Consider the following 13778-nt stretch of genomic DNA (forward strand, 5'->3'; position numbering starts at 1 on the left):
TTAATTCTATGTCATTTACTGCAAAATCATTATCATTATCATAAATAAGTATTGTAGCATAACCTACTATTGTTAAATGGCGATTAAACCAAATGAATTTGCTTTAGGAGTATCATTTAAACATTGTATACTTTTTTTTTAAATCTTAAATGAAAGCTGATTTTGTAAAAGAAAGGGCACAGCTGCTCCATGGGATAGAAACAGATTGACTAATAGCAAAGAACAAATAAGTAACATTAAAAATCGTAGCAATACAAGACAGAAAATATAAAAAATATTAAAGGGCCATGATACCCAAGTGTTGAAACACTTGAAAGTGATGCAGTATAGCTGTAAAAAGCTGACTAGAAAATATCTCCTGAACGTCTCTATGTAAAAAAGAAAGATATTTTACCTCAAAATGTCCTAAGTATTCACACCCTACTGTAAAGGACTTTAAAGGGACAGTATGCTATACAATTGTTTTTCTCCTGTGTTTCTATTTTTTTTTAGCAGCTGCAGGTTATAAAATGTATGAAATTGGCTTTTTAAGGTTTATTTGTGTATATGAATTAGCTGATTTTGTGTTTTGTAGCCACAACCTAATAAAGTGGGTTGAGCTTGTAGGTATAATCAGATCTCATTACTGTATCACATTGTGTACATATACCTGCTTCTTTATCTTATATCTGTAGGTATAATCAGATCTCATTACTTTATCACATTGTGTACATATACATGTGTCTTTATCTTATATTTGTAGGTATAATCAGATCTCATTACTTTATCAGATTGTATATATATATACCTGCTTCTTTATCTTATATCTGTAGGTATAATCAGATCTCATTATTTATCACATTGTATACATGTGTCTTTATCTCATATCTGTAGGTATAATCAGATCTCATTACTGTATCACACTGTGTACATATACCTGCTTCTTTATCTTATATCTGTAGGTATAATCAGATCTCATTACTTTATCACATTGTGTACATATACATGTGTCTTTATCTTATATTTGTAGGTATAATCAGATCTCATTACTTTATCACATTGTGTACATATACATGTGTCTTTATCTTATATCTGTATGTATAATCAGATCTCATTACTTTATCACATTGTGTACATATACATGTGTCTTTATCTTATATCTGTAGGTATAATCACATCTCATTACTTTATCACATTGTGTACATATACATGTGTCTTTATCTTATATCTGTAGGTATAATCAGATCTCATTACTTTATCACATTGTGTACATATACCTACTTCTTTATCTTATATCTGTAGGTATAATCAGATCTCATTACATTATCACATTGTGTACATATACATGTGCCTTTATCTTATATTTGTAGGTATAATCAGATCTCATTACTTTATCACATTGTGTACATATACATGTGTCTTTATCTTATATCTGTAGGTATAATCAGATCTCATTACTTTATCACATTGTGTACATATACCTACTTTTTTATCTTATATCTGTAGGTATAATCAGATCTCATTACTTTATCACATTGTGTACATATACATGTGTCTTTATCTTATATCTGTAGGTATAATCAGATCTCATTACTTTATCACATTGTGTACATATACCTACTTTTTTATCTTATATCTGTAGGTATAATCAGATCTCATTACTTTATCACATTGTGTACATATACATGTGTCTTTATCTTATATCTGTAGGTATAATCAGATCTCATTACTTTATCACATTGTGTACATATACATGTGTATTTAGCTTATATCTGTAGGTATAATCAGATCTCATTACTTTATCACATTGTGTACATATACATGTGTCTTTATCTTATATCTGTAGGTATAATCAGATCTCATTACTTTATCACATTGTGTACATATACCTACTTTTTTATCTTATATCTGTAGGTATAATCAGATCTCATTACTTTATCACATTGTGTACATATACATGTGTCTTTATCTTATATCTGTAGGTATAATCAGATCTCATTACTTTATCACATTGTGTACATATACATGTGTCTTTATCTTTTATCTGTAGGTATAATCAGATCTCATTACTTTATCACATTGTGTACATATACCTGCTTCTTTATCTTATATCTGTAGGTATAATCAGATCTCATTACTTTATCACATTGTGTACATATACCTGCTTCTTTATCTTATATGTATAATCAGATCTCATTACTTTATCACATTGTGTACATATACATGTGTCTATCTTATATCTGTAGGTATAATCAGATCTCATTACATTATCACATTGTGTACATATACATGTGTCTTTATCTTTTATCTGTAGGTATAATCAGATCTCATTACTTTATCACATTGTGTACATATACCTGCTTCTTTATCTTATATATGTAGGTATAATCAGATCTCATTACTTTATCACATTGTGTACATATACCTGCTTCTTTATCTTATATCTGTAGGTATAATCAGATCTCATTACTTTATCACATTATGTACATATACATGTGTCTTTATCTTATATCTATAAGTATAATCAGATCTTATTACTTTATCACAATGTGTACATATACATGTGTCTTTATCTTATCTCTGTAGGTATAATCAGATCCCATTACATTATCACATTGTGTACATATACCTGCTTCTTTATCTTATATCTGTAGGTATAATCAGAACTCATTACTTTATAACACTGTATGCATATACCTGCTTCTTTATCTTATATATGTAGGTGTAATCAGATATCATTACTTTATCACATTATGTACATATAACTGCTTCTTTATCTTATATCTGTCCATAAACCAAAGACCAATACTTTTTATTAGCTTATCTCTTCTATACCCCACTGGGAGTGTAATTTCTTCTAATGGCTCTGTTTCAGGATAGGTGTGGATACCATAGGCTAAATCAACTATTTAAAATGTCAATATAAAGATAATAGAAAAACTTGTAAACAATTTAATACACTACAGCAGGTAACGTGGATCATTGGGAAAAAATTGAAGGGGAGAACATTTTTGAGTAAACTGTCCCTTTAAGCAGCAAATCAGTATGCCTGTCCCGGAACCTGCAAGGGAGCGTGCTTCATTCACACTCATGTTATTTCCCTTTTCAGTTTAAAGAAATTTACTATGAAATCTCATGACATCACAGTAAAAGAGTTAATGACCTCAACACTGCTAATTGGCTGCTGTTTATTTCTTCCTTCCTTCCTTTTTTTTTTTGTTACTTGCAGCTGGGCAGTAACTGAAAGATAACTTTTTTCACAGCACTTACTCTGGTGAGCTGAGGAAATTGCGAGGTAAAATATATTCCTTTTTTACATAGAGATGTTCAGGTGATATTTTCCTGTTAGCTTTTTACAGTTATACTGCATCAGTTTCAAGTGATTTAGCATATGAGTACTATGTCCCTTTAAGTGTGAGCAACATAAGCTTTAAAGACCAGAAAGACTGTTAATAGGTGATAATGTAACCGATTGTAAAAGAACTTTAAGCAGCCAATCAGGATGTTTGTCTCAGGACCTACAAGGGAGTGTGCATCTGGCACGTGCAGGCACAATCAAAAGTTTACTATCATATCTTGCAAGATTATGGTGAAATCTCAGGATATATATTCCACACTCATTAAATGTAGACTCAGCACTGATGATGCGGATTGGATGTTTATTTTTTCACCATGCAGTTGATCGTAAAAATAAGGAGCTGAATGATAACGGCTCACAGAGCACTTACTCTGGTGAGGGGGTCTTAGTTTTAAATAAAGAGATTACCTAGGTATACATCATAAAACTTATTTTTTTCTCACAGTGGGATCGAGGAAAAATGAGAAATTATGTTGGATCCAATTAATTAATAATACTAATGTTTTAATATATATATATATATACATAAATACAGGTTAAAAAAAATTAAAACATATTATATTTATATGTATATATATATATATATATATATATATATATATATACACACACATACATCCATATTCAAGTAAAAATCCCTAAATTTGGAATTCCAAATACAAACGTTTTAATTAATATTTTTTTTAAATAAAAGTATAAAAAAAAATAAAAAAATTATATATATATATATATATATATATATATATATATATATATATATATATATATATATATATAAGTAGCAGGTCACTTCCGTATGGTCTGCCAGGGTGCTAGTGGATATTGATAATAGCAATGAAAAAAACTTGCACTCGCTGGTCCTTTTCAACAAATTTTTACTGTGACAGTGTAACATTTCGGGGATAATGTATACCCTTCCTCAGACCTCTGAGGAAGGGGATACTTTATCCCACAAAGCATTACACTGTCACAGTAAAGATTTGTTGAAAGGGACCAGTGAGTGCAAGTTTTTTTTATTGCTATTATATATATATATATATCTCAAAATAACAAGAGTATTGCATCGAGCAATTATACTTTTTTTATTGGACTAACTATACATTTATAAATTGACCAATTCAATGGAATTATCAGATTGTATTTTAAAACACAGAATAGCTAAGAAGACAGTGCAGGGAGAGGAGGAGGTGTCGTAAAAATCATGAGGGGGGCTTAGGTAACAGGCAGACAGTGTCCAGTGTAGGAGAACAGACAGGGGGAAATATATAGCTTTACATAGAGCATATACTGACATAAAGTTATATATCAACATTGAATCAATATCTATAAAGATGTGAAATTGTATATACAGGGGGAATACAAAAGTTTAAAAAAGACAAAAGTGTGGACATAGGCTTACCTGTGTACCTATGTATAAAGAATGTGGAATATACAATATAATTGACTAAATGAAAGTACATTACAAAAAATTATGATAATGTGTTAAGAATCCACAGTCCACATTTAGTCCAGAATTAAACAGGTTAAAGTGCATTATCATTTTCATTTCAAAGGTTTTTCTTTCCATGGTGTTTTTGAAGTTGCCTCTAAGAATTTTGAATTCGAGGTTTTGGATGGAGTGGTCAGGTTGGGTGAAATGGTGACCAACAGGGGTGCAGTATTTTGTTTCACAGTGGTTTTTGATTGAGTGTGAGTGTGTAAGTTCATTCGAAGCTGCAGTTTTTGGCTTGTTTCTCCAATATAGCATCCCATTTCACATGCAGTGCAATGTATCATGTATACCACATTTGCAGATTCACACACATATTCATGTATATCTACAAATGTGGTATACATGATACATTGCACTGCATGTGAAATGGGATGCTATATTGGAGAAACAAGCCAAAAACTGCACCTTTGAATGAACTTACACACTCACACTCAATCAAAAACCACTGTGAAACAAAATACTGCACCCCTGTTGGTCACCATTTCACCCAACCTGACCACTACATCCAAAACCTCAAAATCAAAATTCTCAGAGGCAACTTCAAAAACACCATGGAAAGAAAAACCTTTGAAATGAAAATGATAATGCACTTTAACCTGTTTAATTCTGGACTAAATGTGGACTCTGGATTCTTAACACATTATCAAAAATATTTGTAATGTACTTTCATTTAGTCAATTACATTGTATATTCCACATTCTTTATACATAGGTACACAGGTAAGCCTATGTCCACACTTTTGTCTTTCTTTAACTTTTGTATTCCCCCTGTATATACAATTTCAAATTTTTATAGATATTGATTCAATGTTGATATATAACTTTATGTCAGTATATTAGGGTGACCAGACATCCCCGATTTCCGGGGACAGTCCCCGGATTGAGGTGACTGTCCCTGGACAAATTATGTCCCCGGAAATGTCCCCAGAAGTCAGATGGTCTGTACCGCTCCTGTTACAAAACATTCTAACAACTTCAGCACATTCAGCTGGCCAGGGGCGGAGCTACTACTAGTGGTGCAGAAGTTGCTATATTCAGTGCAATCGGCAGCACATGCACTGTGTGACTGTATTTCAAACAGCAAGCACAAGCATTAACAAACTGTGCAGCATAGGTGGCAGCTCTGTAAGTAACACTACCCTATCATAGCTTTTTTAGTTGCCCCTTAGCCCCGCCCACCTCTTCTTGCAGCACGCTAAACATGTATAGTCTGTAATCCTGTACCATCAGCATGCATGTCCAGGGAGAGGAGCTGGCATTTTGATCCCTGACATTTGTGTGCTTGATTTAAACTTCTTCCTCTGTGCTCAAGCGACACTCAGCTCAGGGATCTTTTCCTGCAATAAGGCTCTAATTGAGCAGAGTTTAGGTGAGGGATGGGGCACACAGACAGCAAGATACACTAGAAGAACCTGGAGCCAGGTTATGTTTTATTATATTATATTGCCCCCTGTGTCCTTTTGCATCTGCCACCAGCCAGTGAACCCTGCTGCTTTCTGAGCTGTCTGTCACAGTAAGCAGCCAGTGAGATAAACACTGCAAGTCCTCATTGCCTGACTGTCAAGCCTCTATCACTATTTGCTTAATTTGTAGGAAGATATTCTAAATTGCTGTATTTTTTTTATGATATTGTTTCCCTGATCTCCTAATTCTCCCAACCAAAATGTTATTACACCTCCATACTATCACCCAATTTGTAAGCAACTGGGGAGTATCCTGTGCTAATAAAATATTTTTTTTTACCATTTGCCAATAATAAAAATAAAATGTCCCCGGATTTCATTTTAAAAATATGGTCACCTTACAGTATATGCTCTATGTAAAGCTATATATTTCCCCTGTCTGTTCTCCTACACTGGACACTGTCTGCCTGTTACCTAAGCCCCCCTCATGATTTTTACGACACCTCCTCCTCTCCCTGCACTTTCTGTCTTCTTAGCTATTCTGTGTTTTAAGATATAATCTGTAAATTCCATTGAATTGGTCAGCATTGCTTTAGACTTGATAAAGGAAGGAACTCTTCCGAAAGTTTGTCAACTTATAAATGTATAGTTAGTCCAATAAAAAAGTATCATTGCACAATGCAATACTCTTGTTATTTTGATATCTAAATCTCTGGACTAACACGGCTACTCCAATCAATGTATATATATATATATATATATATATATATATATATATATATATATATATATATATATATATATATATATATATATATATATCAGGTTTTCTCAAGACTAAAGTCTACTTACACTGCATAAAGTAACAGATTGGATATACTGTGTAACAGCACAAAATGCTGAAGAGTATTTGAATGAATTATAAAAGCAAAACAAAATAACTTACCCAGGTTAATGTTTTAATAAATCTTCCCATTGCTTTATTCAGACTTCACAGCAGCAGATACCACTGGGAGCTTTGTTCAGATTCAGTTTAAGAAATACCACAATAAACACCTTAAATATTGTGATAACTATTTTTTTTTTATAGTTCTCTGTGAAACAAATATTTTCCCAGGGTGTCTGTCTGACAAGAAACATGAAGAAATAACTAATGTTGAAGATTTTGGCAAAAAGATTTCTTTCAACTTCTGTAATGAAAGTAAAGTTTCTTCATTTTATAGGGAAACCACAGAACAGAAAATGAAACAACTCTAGAAAATACAATACACACTAGTATTTCTTGGTGTTGCAATTCCCAAAATCCCCCTCTGGAAAACTGAAGCTGTTGGCATCCTACTAAATGAATTTCCTGACACAAATATTGCAAAATTGTTTTTGTGCCAGTAACTGAATATATGGAGGCAGCGTGTGGCTTCCTGATTATTCAGTGTTGCGAGGGAGCGTGTGGCTTCCTGATTATTCAGTGTTGCGAGGGAGCGTGTGGCTTCCTGATTATTCAGTGTTGCGAGGGAGCGTGTGGCTTCCTGATTATTCAGTGTTGCGAGGGAGCGTGTGGCTTCCTGATTATTCAGTGTTGCGAGGGAGCGTGTGGGTTCCTGATTATTCAGTGTTGCGAGGGAACGTGTGGCTTTCTGATTATTCAGTGTTGCGAGGGAGCGCGTGGCTTCCTGATTATTCAGTGTTGCGAGGGAGTGTGTGGCTTCCTGATTATTCAGTGTTGCGAGGGAGCGTGTGGGCTCCTGATTATGTTGCGAGGGAACATGTGGCTTCCTGATTATTCAGTGTTGCAAGGGAGCGTGTGGCTTCCTGATTATTCAGTGTTGCGAGGGAGTGTGTGGCTTCCTGATTATTCAGTGTTGCGAGGAAACGTGTGGCTTCATGATTATTTAGTGTTGCAAGGGAGCGAGTGTGGCTTCCTGATTATTCAGCATTGCGAGGGAGCGTGTGGCTTCCTGATTATTCAGTGTTGCGAGGGAGCATATGGCTCCCTGATTATTCAGTGTTGCGAGGGAGCGTGTGGCTTCCTGATTATTCAGTGTTGCGAGGGAGCGTGTGGCTTCCTGATTATTCAGTGTTGCGAGGGAGCGTGTGGCTTCCTGATTATTCAGTGTTGCGAGGGAGAGTGTGGGTTCCTGATTATTCAGTGTTGTGAGGGAGCGTGTGGCTTCCTGATTATTCAGTGTTGCGAGGGAGCGTGTGGGTTCGTGATTATTCAGTGTTGCGAGGGAACGTGTGGCTTCCTGATTATTCAGTGTTGCGAGGGAGCGTGTGGCTTCCTGATTATTCAGTGTTGCGAGGGAACGTGTGGCTTCCTGATTATTCAGTGTTGCGAGGGAGCGCGTGTGGCTTCCTGATTATTCAGTATTGCGAGGGAGCGTGTGGCTTCCTGATTTTTCAGTGTTGCGAGGGAGTGCGTGGCTTCCTGATTATTCAGTGTTGCGAGGGAGCGTGTCGCTCCTTGATTATTCAGTGTTGCGAGGGAGCGTGTGGCTTTCTGATTATTCAGTGTTTTGCGAGGGAGCGTGTGGCTTCCTGATTATTCAGTGTTTTGCGAGGGAGCGTGTGGCTTCCTGATTATTCAGTGTTGCGAGGGAGCGTGTGGCTTCCTGATTATTCAGTGTTGCGAGGGAGAGTGTGGCTTCCTGATTATTCAGTGTTGCGAGGGAACGTGTGGCTTCCTGATTATTCAGTGTTGCGAGAGAGCGTGTGGCTCCCTGATAATTCAGTGTTGCGAGAGAGCGTGTGGCTTTCTGATTATTCAGTGTTTTGCGAGGGAGCGTGTGGCTTCCTGATTATTCAGTGTTGCGAGGGAACGTGTGGCTTCCTGATTATTCAGTGTTGCGAGGGAACGTGGTGCCTGTCCCACGCTCCCTTGCAACACCAGATGCCGCCTCTTCTGTACAGTACTGTACACAGGAAGTTACCGTCATATCCTCATTAGAAAGATTTAATCTCATCTCCTAAACAACAGGAAGTGAAAGGAAATCTACCCCTAGAAAGGGAAATATACTCCTGTTAGAGTTATCATGGGAAAAAGGTGTCTCCATTAGAGCTTTATCACCAATCTTTCTTTCCAGGATAACCCAAAACACTCAAAATCCAATTGTCACAAGGACAGAAAGTGATGTGAAATTTTCTGAACAGGGACACAGATAGCAAAACAAACTTTTCCCTATGCTATCCAAAACTAAACAAATGTTTGGCTAGAGTTTCACCTAAACAAAGTGCCTGTTCCAACTTACATACAAATTCAACTGAAGAACAAACCTACAGAACCTATCTTGTTCGTAACCTGGGGACTGCCTGTACACATTTTACTCTTATGGCTGTATAATATGTCAGATGATTTTCAAAATCTTATAATATAGGCTGAACACAAGGTTTGTTTTAGCTTGATTGTTTTGTAATATTTTGTGTACTATAAGAAGAAACAAATCTTGCATGGAATGTTTTATAGAGCTGTTTTTTTATTATGTTTTAATTGGTTTAGTCTGTAAGATTATTGAAGACTTTTTGTGATGCCGGAATCCTCACTCTGGAACTCATCCTATGTGCCGAGAGAATGAAGAGATACTGCTCCGTCAAATAATCACAACTCGCTGAAAGTCTGTGCTTTTAGTTTAAACTCTTCTGATCCTATGTATTAAAAATTCAGGGATGGAACTATTGCCGAAGCAGGCTTCTATCAACCTCTTGTGTCCCTCATTCTCAGCCACAATTGTTGGGAGGTATGGTGACTGCATGTGAGTGGAACACCAGATGATCAGTGCTGCTGTTGGCTAGGGCATGGTCACAGACACTGGCAGGTAGGTAGAGTTAAAATTGTGGCTGTGCAGTAACAAGTAATATGAAGGGGAACTGGGAAGAAATTGGGTAGCAATAAGTCTTAGGATTGTTGATGGTAGAGTTAAAATTGTGCTGCACATTAAGTAATGTGAAGGGAATGAAATTGGCTAGCACTAAGACTTATTAATTAGTGGCATGTAGGTAGAGTTAAAATCATGCAGCGCATTAAGTAATGTGAAGGGGAAGAATTTGGATAGCACTAAAGTATTGGTGGACATATCTTTACCATGTAGGAGGCTTTGCAGTGACATTTTAATATGCCAGATTGCAATGCCAGAGATTGTCAGGCAGGATGTTGGGACAGTCCGGTCTGGCACATCTTCAGACTCCAGTTGAGGATACATAACATTTTGTGTGATGCTATATGGTAGATTTACTCCAAATTGCTAATGGTAATAAGTAAACATAGTGAAATATACTCTGTTTGTTTATTGTTTTCATCTTTTTTTTCTGTGTGTCTTCATTTGTATAACATTTGTAGAGTAAACAAGGTGTCATACCATCCATGCCTGGTGCCTACGCATTTCACACTGCTCTACATGAAAGGGTTGTTATTATAGGACTTACAGTGAGGGCTAGCCTTCAGGAATAGAGAGGATCAAGGCAGCAACCAAGGAAGAAAATAAATAAGACTCTCTGGTCCCACATTAAATAATTAAAACAGAGGATGCCCTTATTACTTAGATATGCCTGTTTACTGTCAAATGTGCAAATTGTTTAAACGAATGTGGAAGAAGGCGACCGCTTGCGTCATATTCAGCTCTTTTTGGAGCTAGATTTCTTTTTGTGAAAGTGCAACATACTAAGATCTTGCAAATCCATCTGTGTTGACTAAGCTGAAAAGAGCTGAATGCTGCGAGCGTCTGCCTTCTCCCACATTTGGGAGTTAACGAAACTGATGAATGCACATGTCTATACTGTAATTACTTAAAGGGACAGTCTACGCCAGAATTTTTATTGTTTTAAAAGATAGATAATCCCTTTATTACCCATTCCCCAGTTTTGCATAACCAACACAGTTATATTAATATATTTTTAACCTCAGTGATTATCTTGTATCTAAGCCTCTGCAAACTGCCCCTTTATTTCAGTTATTTTGACAGACTTGCAGTTTAGCCAATCAGTGCCTACTCCCAGATAACTTCACGTGCACGAGCACAGTGTTATCTATATGAAACACGTGAACTAACACCCTCTAGTGGTGAAAAACTGTTAAAATGCATTCTGAAAAGAGGTGGCCTTCAAGGTCTAAGAAATTAGCATATGAACCTCCTAGGTTAAGCTTTCAACTAAGAATACCAAGAGAACAAAGCAAAATTGGTGATAAAAGTAAATGGCAAAATTGTTTAAAATTACATGCTCTATCTGAATCATAAAAGTTTATTTTGGCGTAGGCTGTCCCTTTAACTGATCAGACCTATAATGAATGTGTTGAACCTATAATGATGGTGTAAAACCTGGACACAAAACTGCTTAATGTGATATTCCTAGGGAAGGTGACATTTGTGGTGATTTTGGACATTTGATGCTAAATTGTGCTAAAAGGCTTAAAATGATGGTTTCCACTCTTTTGCAGGGCCGGTGCAAGGATTTTTGTCTACACAGGCGAAGGTGCATTTTGACGCCCCCCCCCCCCCCGCCCCTTACATCCATCTATTTACAGAAAATTCATATTTTTATTTCACAATCCCATTCTTATAGTACTTGCACAAAATAGCAATTACCTTATATAGGTATTAAGCTATAATTGAAAAAAACAAACAAAAACGCTTAAATTGTGAAAATACATGCTAATTTTTTTCTCTCTCAAGTATTATATTAAGGAAGTTATTTTTGAGATACATATGGAATTTAATTTTTTATATATATATATTAATACACAAACACACATATTTATATAAATAATTAAATTCCACATATATATATATATATATATATATATAAATACGTATACATACACACATTTATATATATATATATATATTATATATATGTATGTGTATATGTATATTATATATATATATACACTGCATATAATATATATATATATATATATACACACACTGCATATAATATATATATATTATATATATGTATGTGTATATGTATATATATATATATATATATACATATACACACACACACACACTGCATATAATAAATATATATATATATATATATACACTGCATATAATATATATATATATATATACACACTGCATATAATATATATATATATATATATATATATATATATATACACACTGCATATAATATATATATATATATATATATATACATATATATATACACACTGCATATAATATATATATATATACATACACACTGCATATAATATATATATATATATATACACACACTGCATATAATATATATATATATATATATACACACACTGCATATAATATATATATATATATATATATATATATATGTTATTTAATGTATTATCCATAACCTATGATCATGCCAGCAGTAAGCAACTTAGCAAGCAGCAACCAACCATAGCCATAGCAGCCCCCTTGGCCTCCCCACCCACCCACCCAGAAATTACACCTGGCCCCTGGGGTAACCTGGGTTCTTCACTTAAGTGAAGTGAAGACGTGATGAGATTCATGTGTCTGTGCACCCACCTACTATTTTGATATATTATTGGTAAATGACAGGAGCTTATATAAATAATAAAATATCTGACAATCTGTAAGTGTGTAGCATTGCTTTAATATTATTGGTAAAAAGGTAGGAGCTTATATAAATAATAAAATATATAAGCTCCTGCCATTTACCAATAATATCAAAGCAATGCTACACACTCCTCACACACATATATTCTATTATTTATATAAGCTCCTGCCATTTACCAATAATATCAAAGCAATGCTACACACTCACATACAGATATTTTATTATTTATAAAAGTTATATAAATAATAAAATATCTGTCTGTGAGTGTGTAGCATTAGCTTTGATATTGCATTGGTAAATCAATAAATAATAAAATATATATGATGCGCCAACCAACGGAAAGTCGCCAAAAACCTACCTCTCTCAGTCACTGTGTTTTCAGTACCGGTCTCTCTGGCCATCTGGGGGGGGCGTCCGGTCCGCCTGCACCTCATTTGGCTCCCTCGAGAGTCACTCAGCAAAAATCCGTGGAGTATGTGACACACAGTAGTCTGGTCAAGAGGCGCCAGCAGCATGATCCACGTGTTTGACAATTCCCAGCCAGGCTGAGTTCCCACTTCCCCCTCACAGCTCCAGTCCGCGGCGGCAGCCGCGGCACCACCACCTCCAGGCAGGCTCCAGAATCCAGCCTCTCACATCACTGACTGATAGACTCAGACTGTGCACGTGAATGACAGTCTATTACTCTCAGTCAGATAGGAGAGATAGGCGAGAAGCGGAGTGCCGTGCTAATACTACTGCCGCCTGTGCTAATACATACATATCGGTTTGTCTGAAATTCAAATGTTTCCCGCGCGCACAGGCTGCATCTGTTCAGTGCGCGCGGGAAACATTTGAATTTCAGACAAACCAATATGTATGTATTAGCACGGGTGGCAGTTACCGCAAATGTAAAAAAAAAAAAATGTTGCTGCTGGGAAAAAAAAAATGTTGCTGCTGATTGTCACCGGCAGTTTGCGCCCCCATACTGTGGCGCCCTAAGGCCGTTGCCT

The 13778-nt window shown here is 35.6% G+C and overlaps 1 protein-coding gene across 2 annotated transcripts in view; it reads right to left on the reverse strand.

The window, feature by feature from the left end:
- LOC128642344 (hydroxyacylglutathione hydrolase, mitochondrial) overlaps window positions 1–13778 on the reverse strand; it is a 111547-nt gene that overhangs the window by 52199 nt on the left and 45570 nt on the right. Inside the window, exon 1 of one of the 2 annotated variants that reach the window (XM_053695082.1) lies at window positions 7178–7332. The exons of the other annotated variant lie outside the window; for it this stretch is intronic. Within the exon in view, the coding sequence (XP_053551057.1) occupies window positions 7178–7207 (30 nt within the window). The 5' untranslated portion in view covers window positions 7208–7332. Of the gene's footprint in view, window positions 1–7177; window positions 7333–13778 lie in introns of those variants that run through there. 2 annotated transcript variants of the gene reach the window in all.

Source organism: Bombina bombina, chromosome 11 (genome assembly GCF_027579735.1).
Source record: "Bombina bombina isolate aBomBom1 chromosome 11, aBomBom1.pri, whole genome shotgun sequence".
NCBI lineage: Eukaryota > Metazoa > Chordata > Amphibia > Anura > Bombinatoridae > Bombina > Bombina bombina.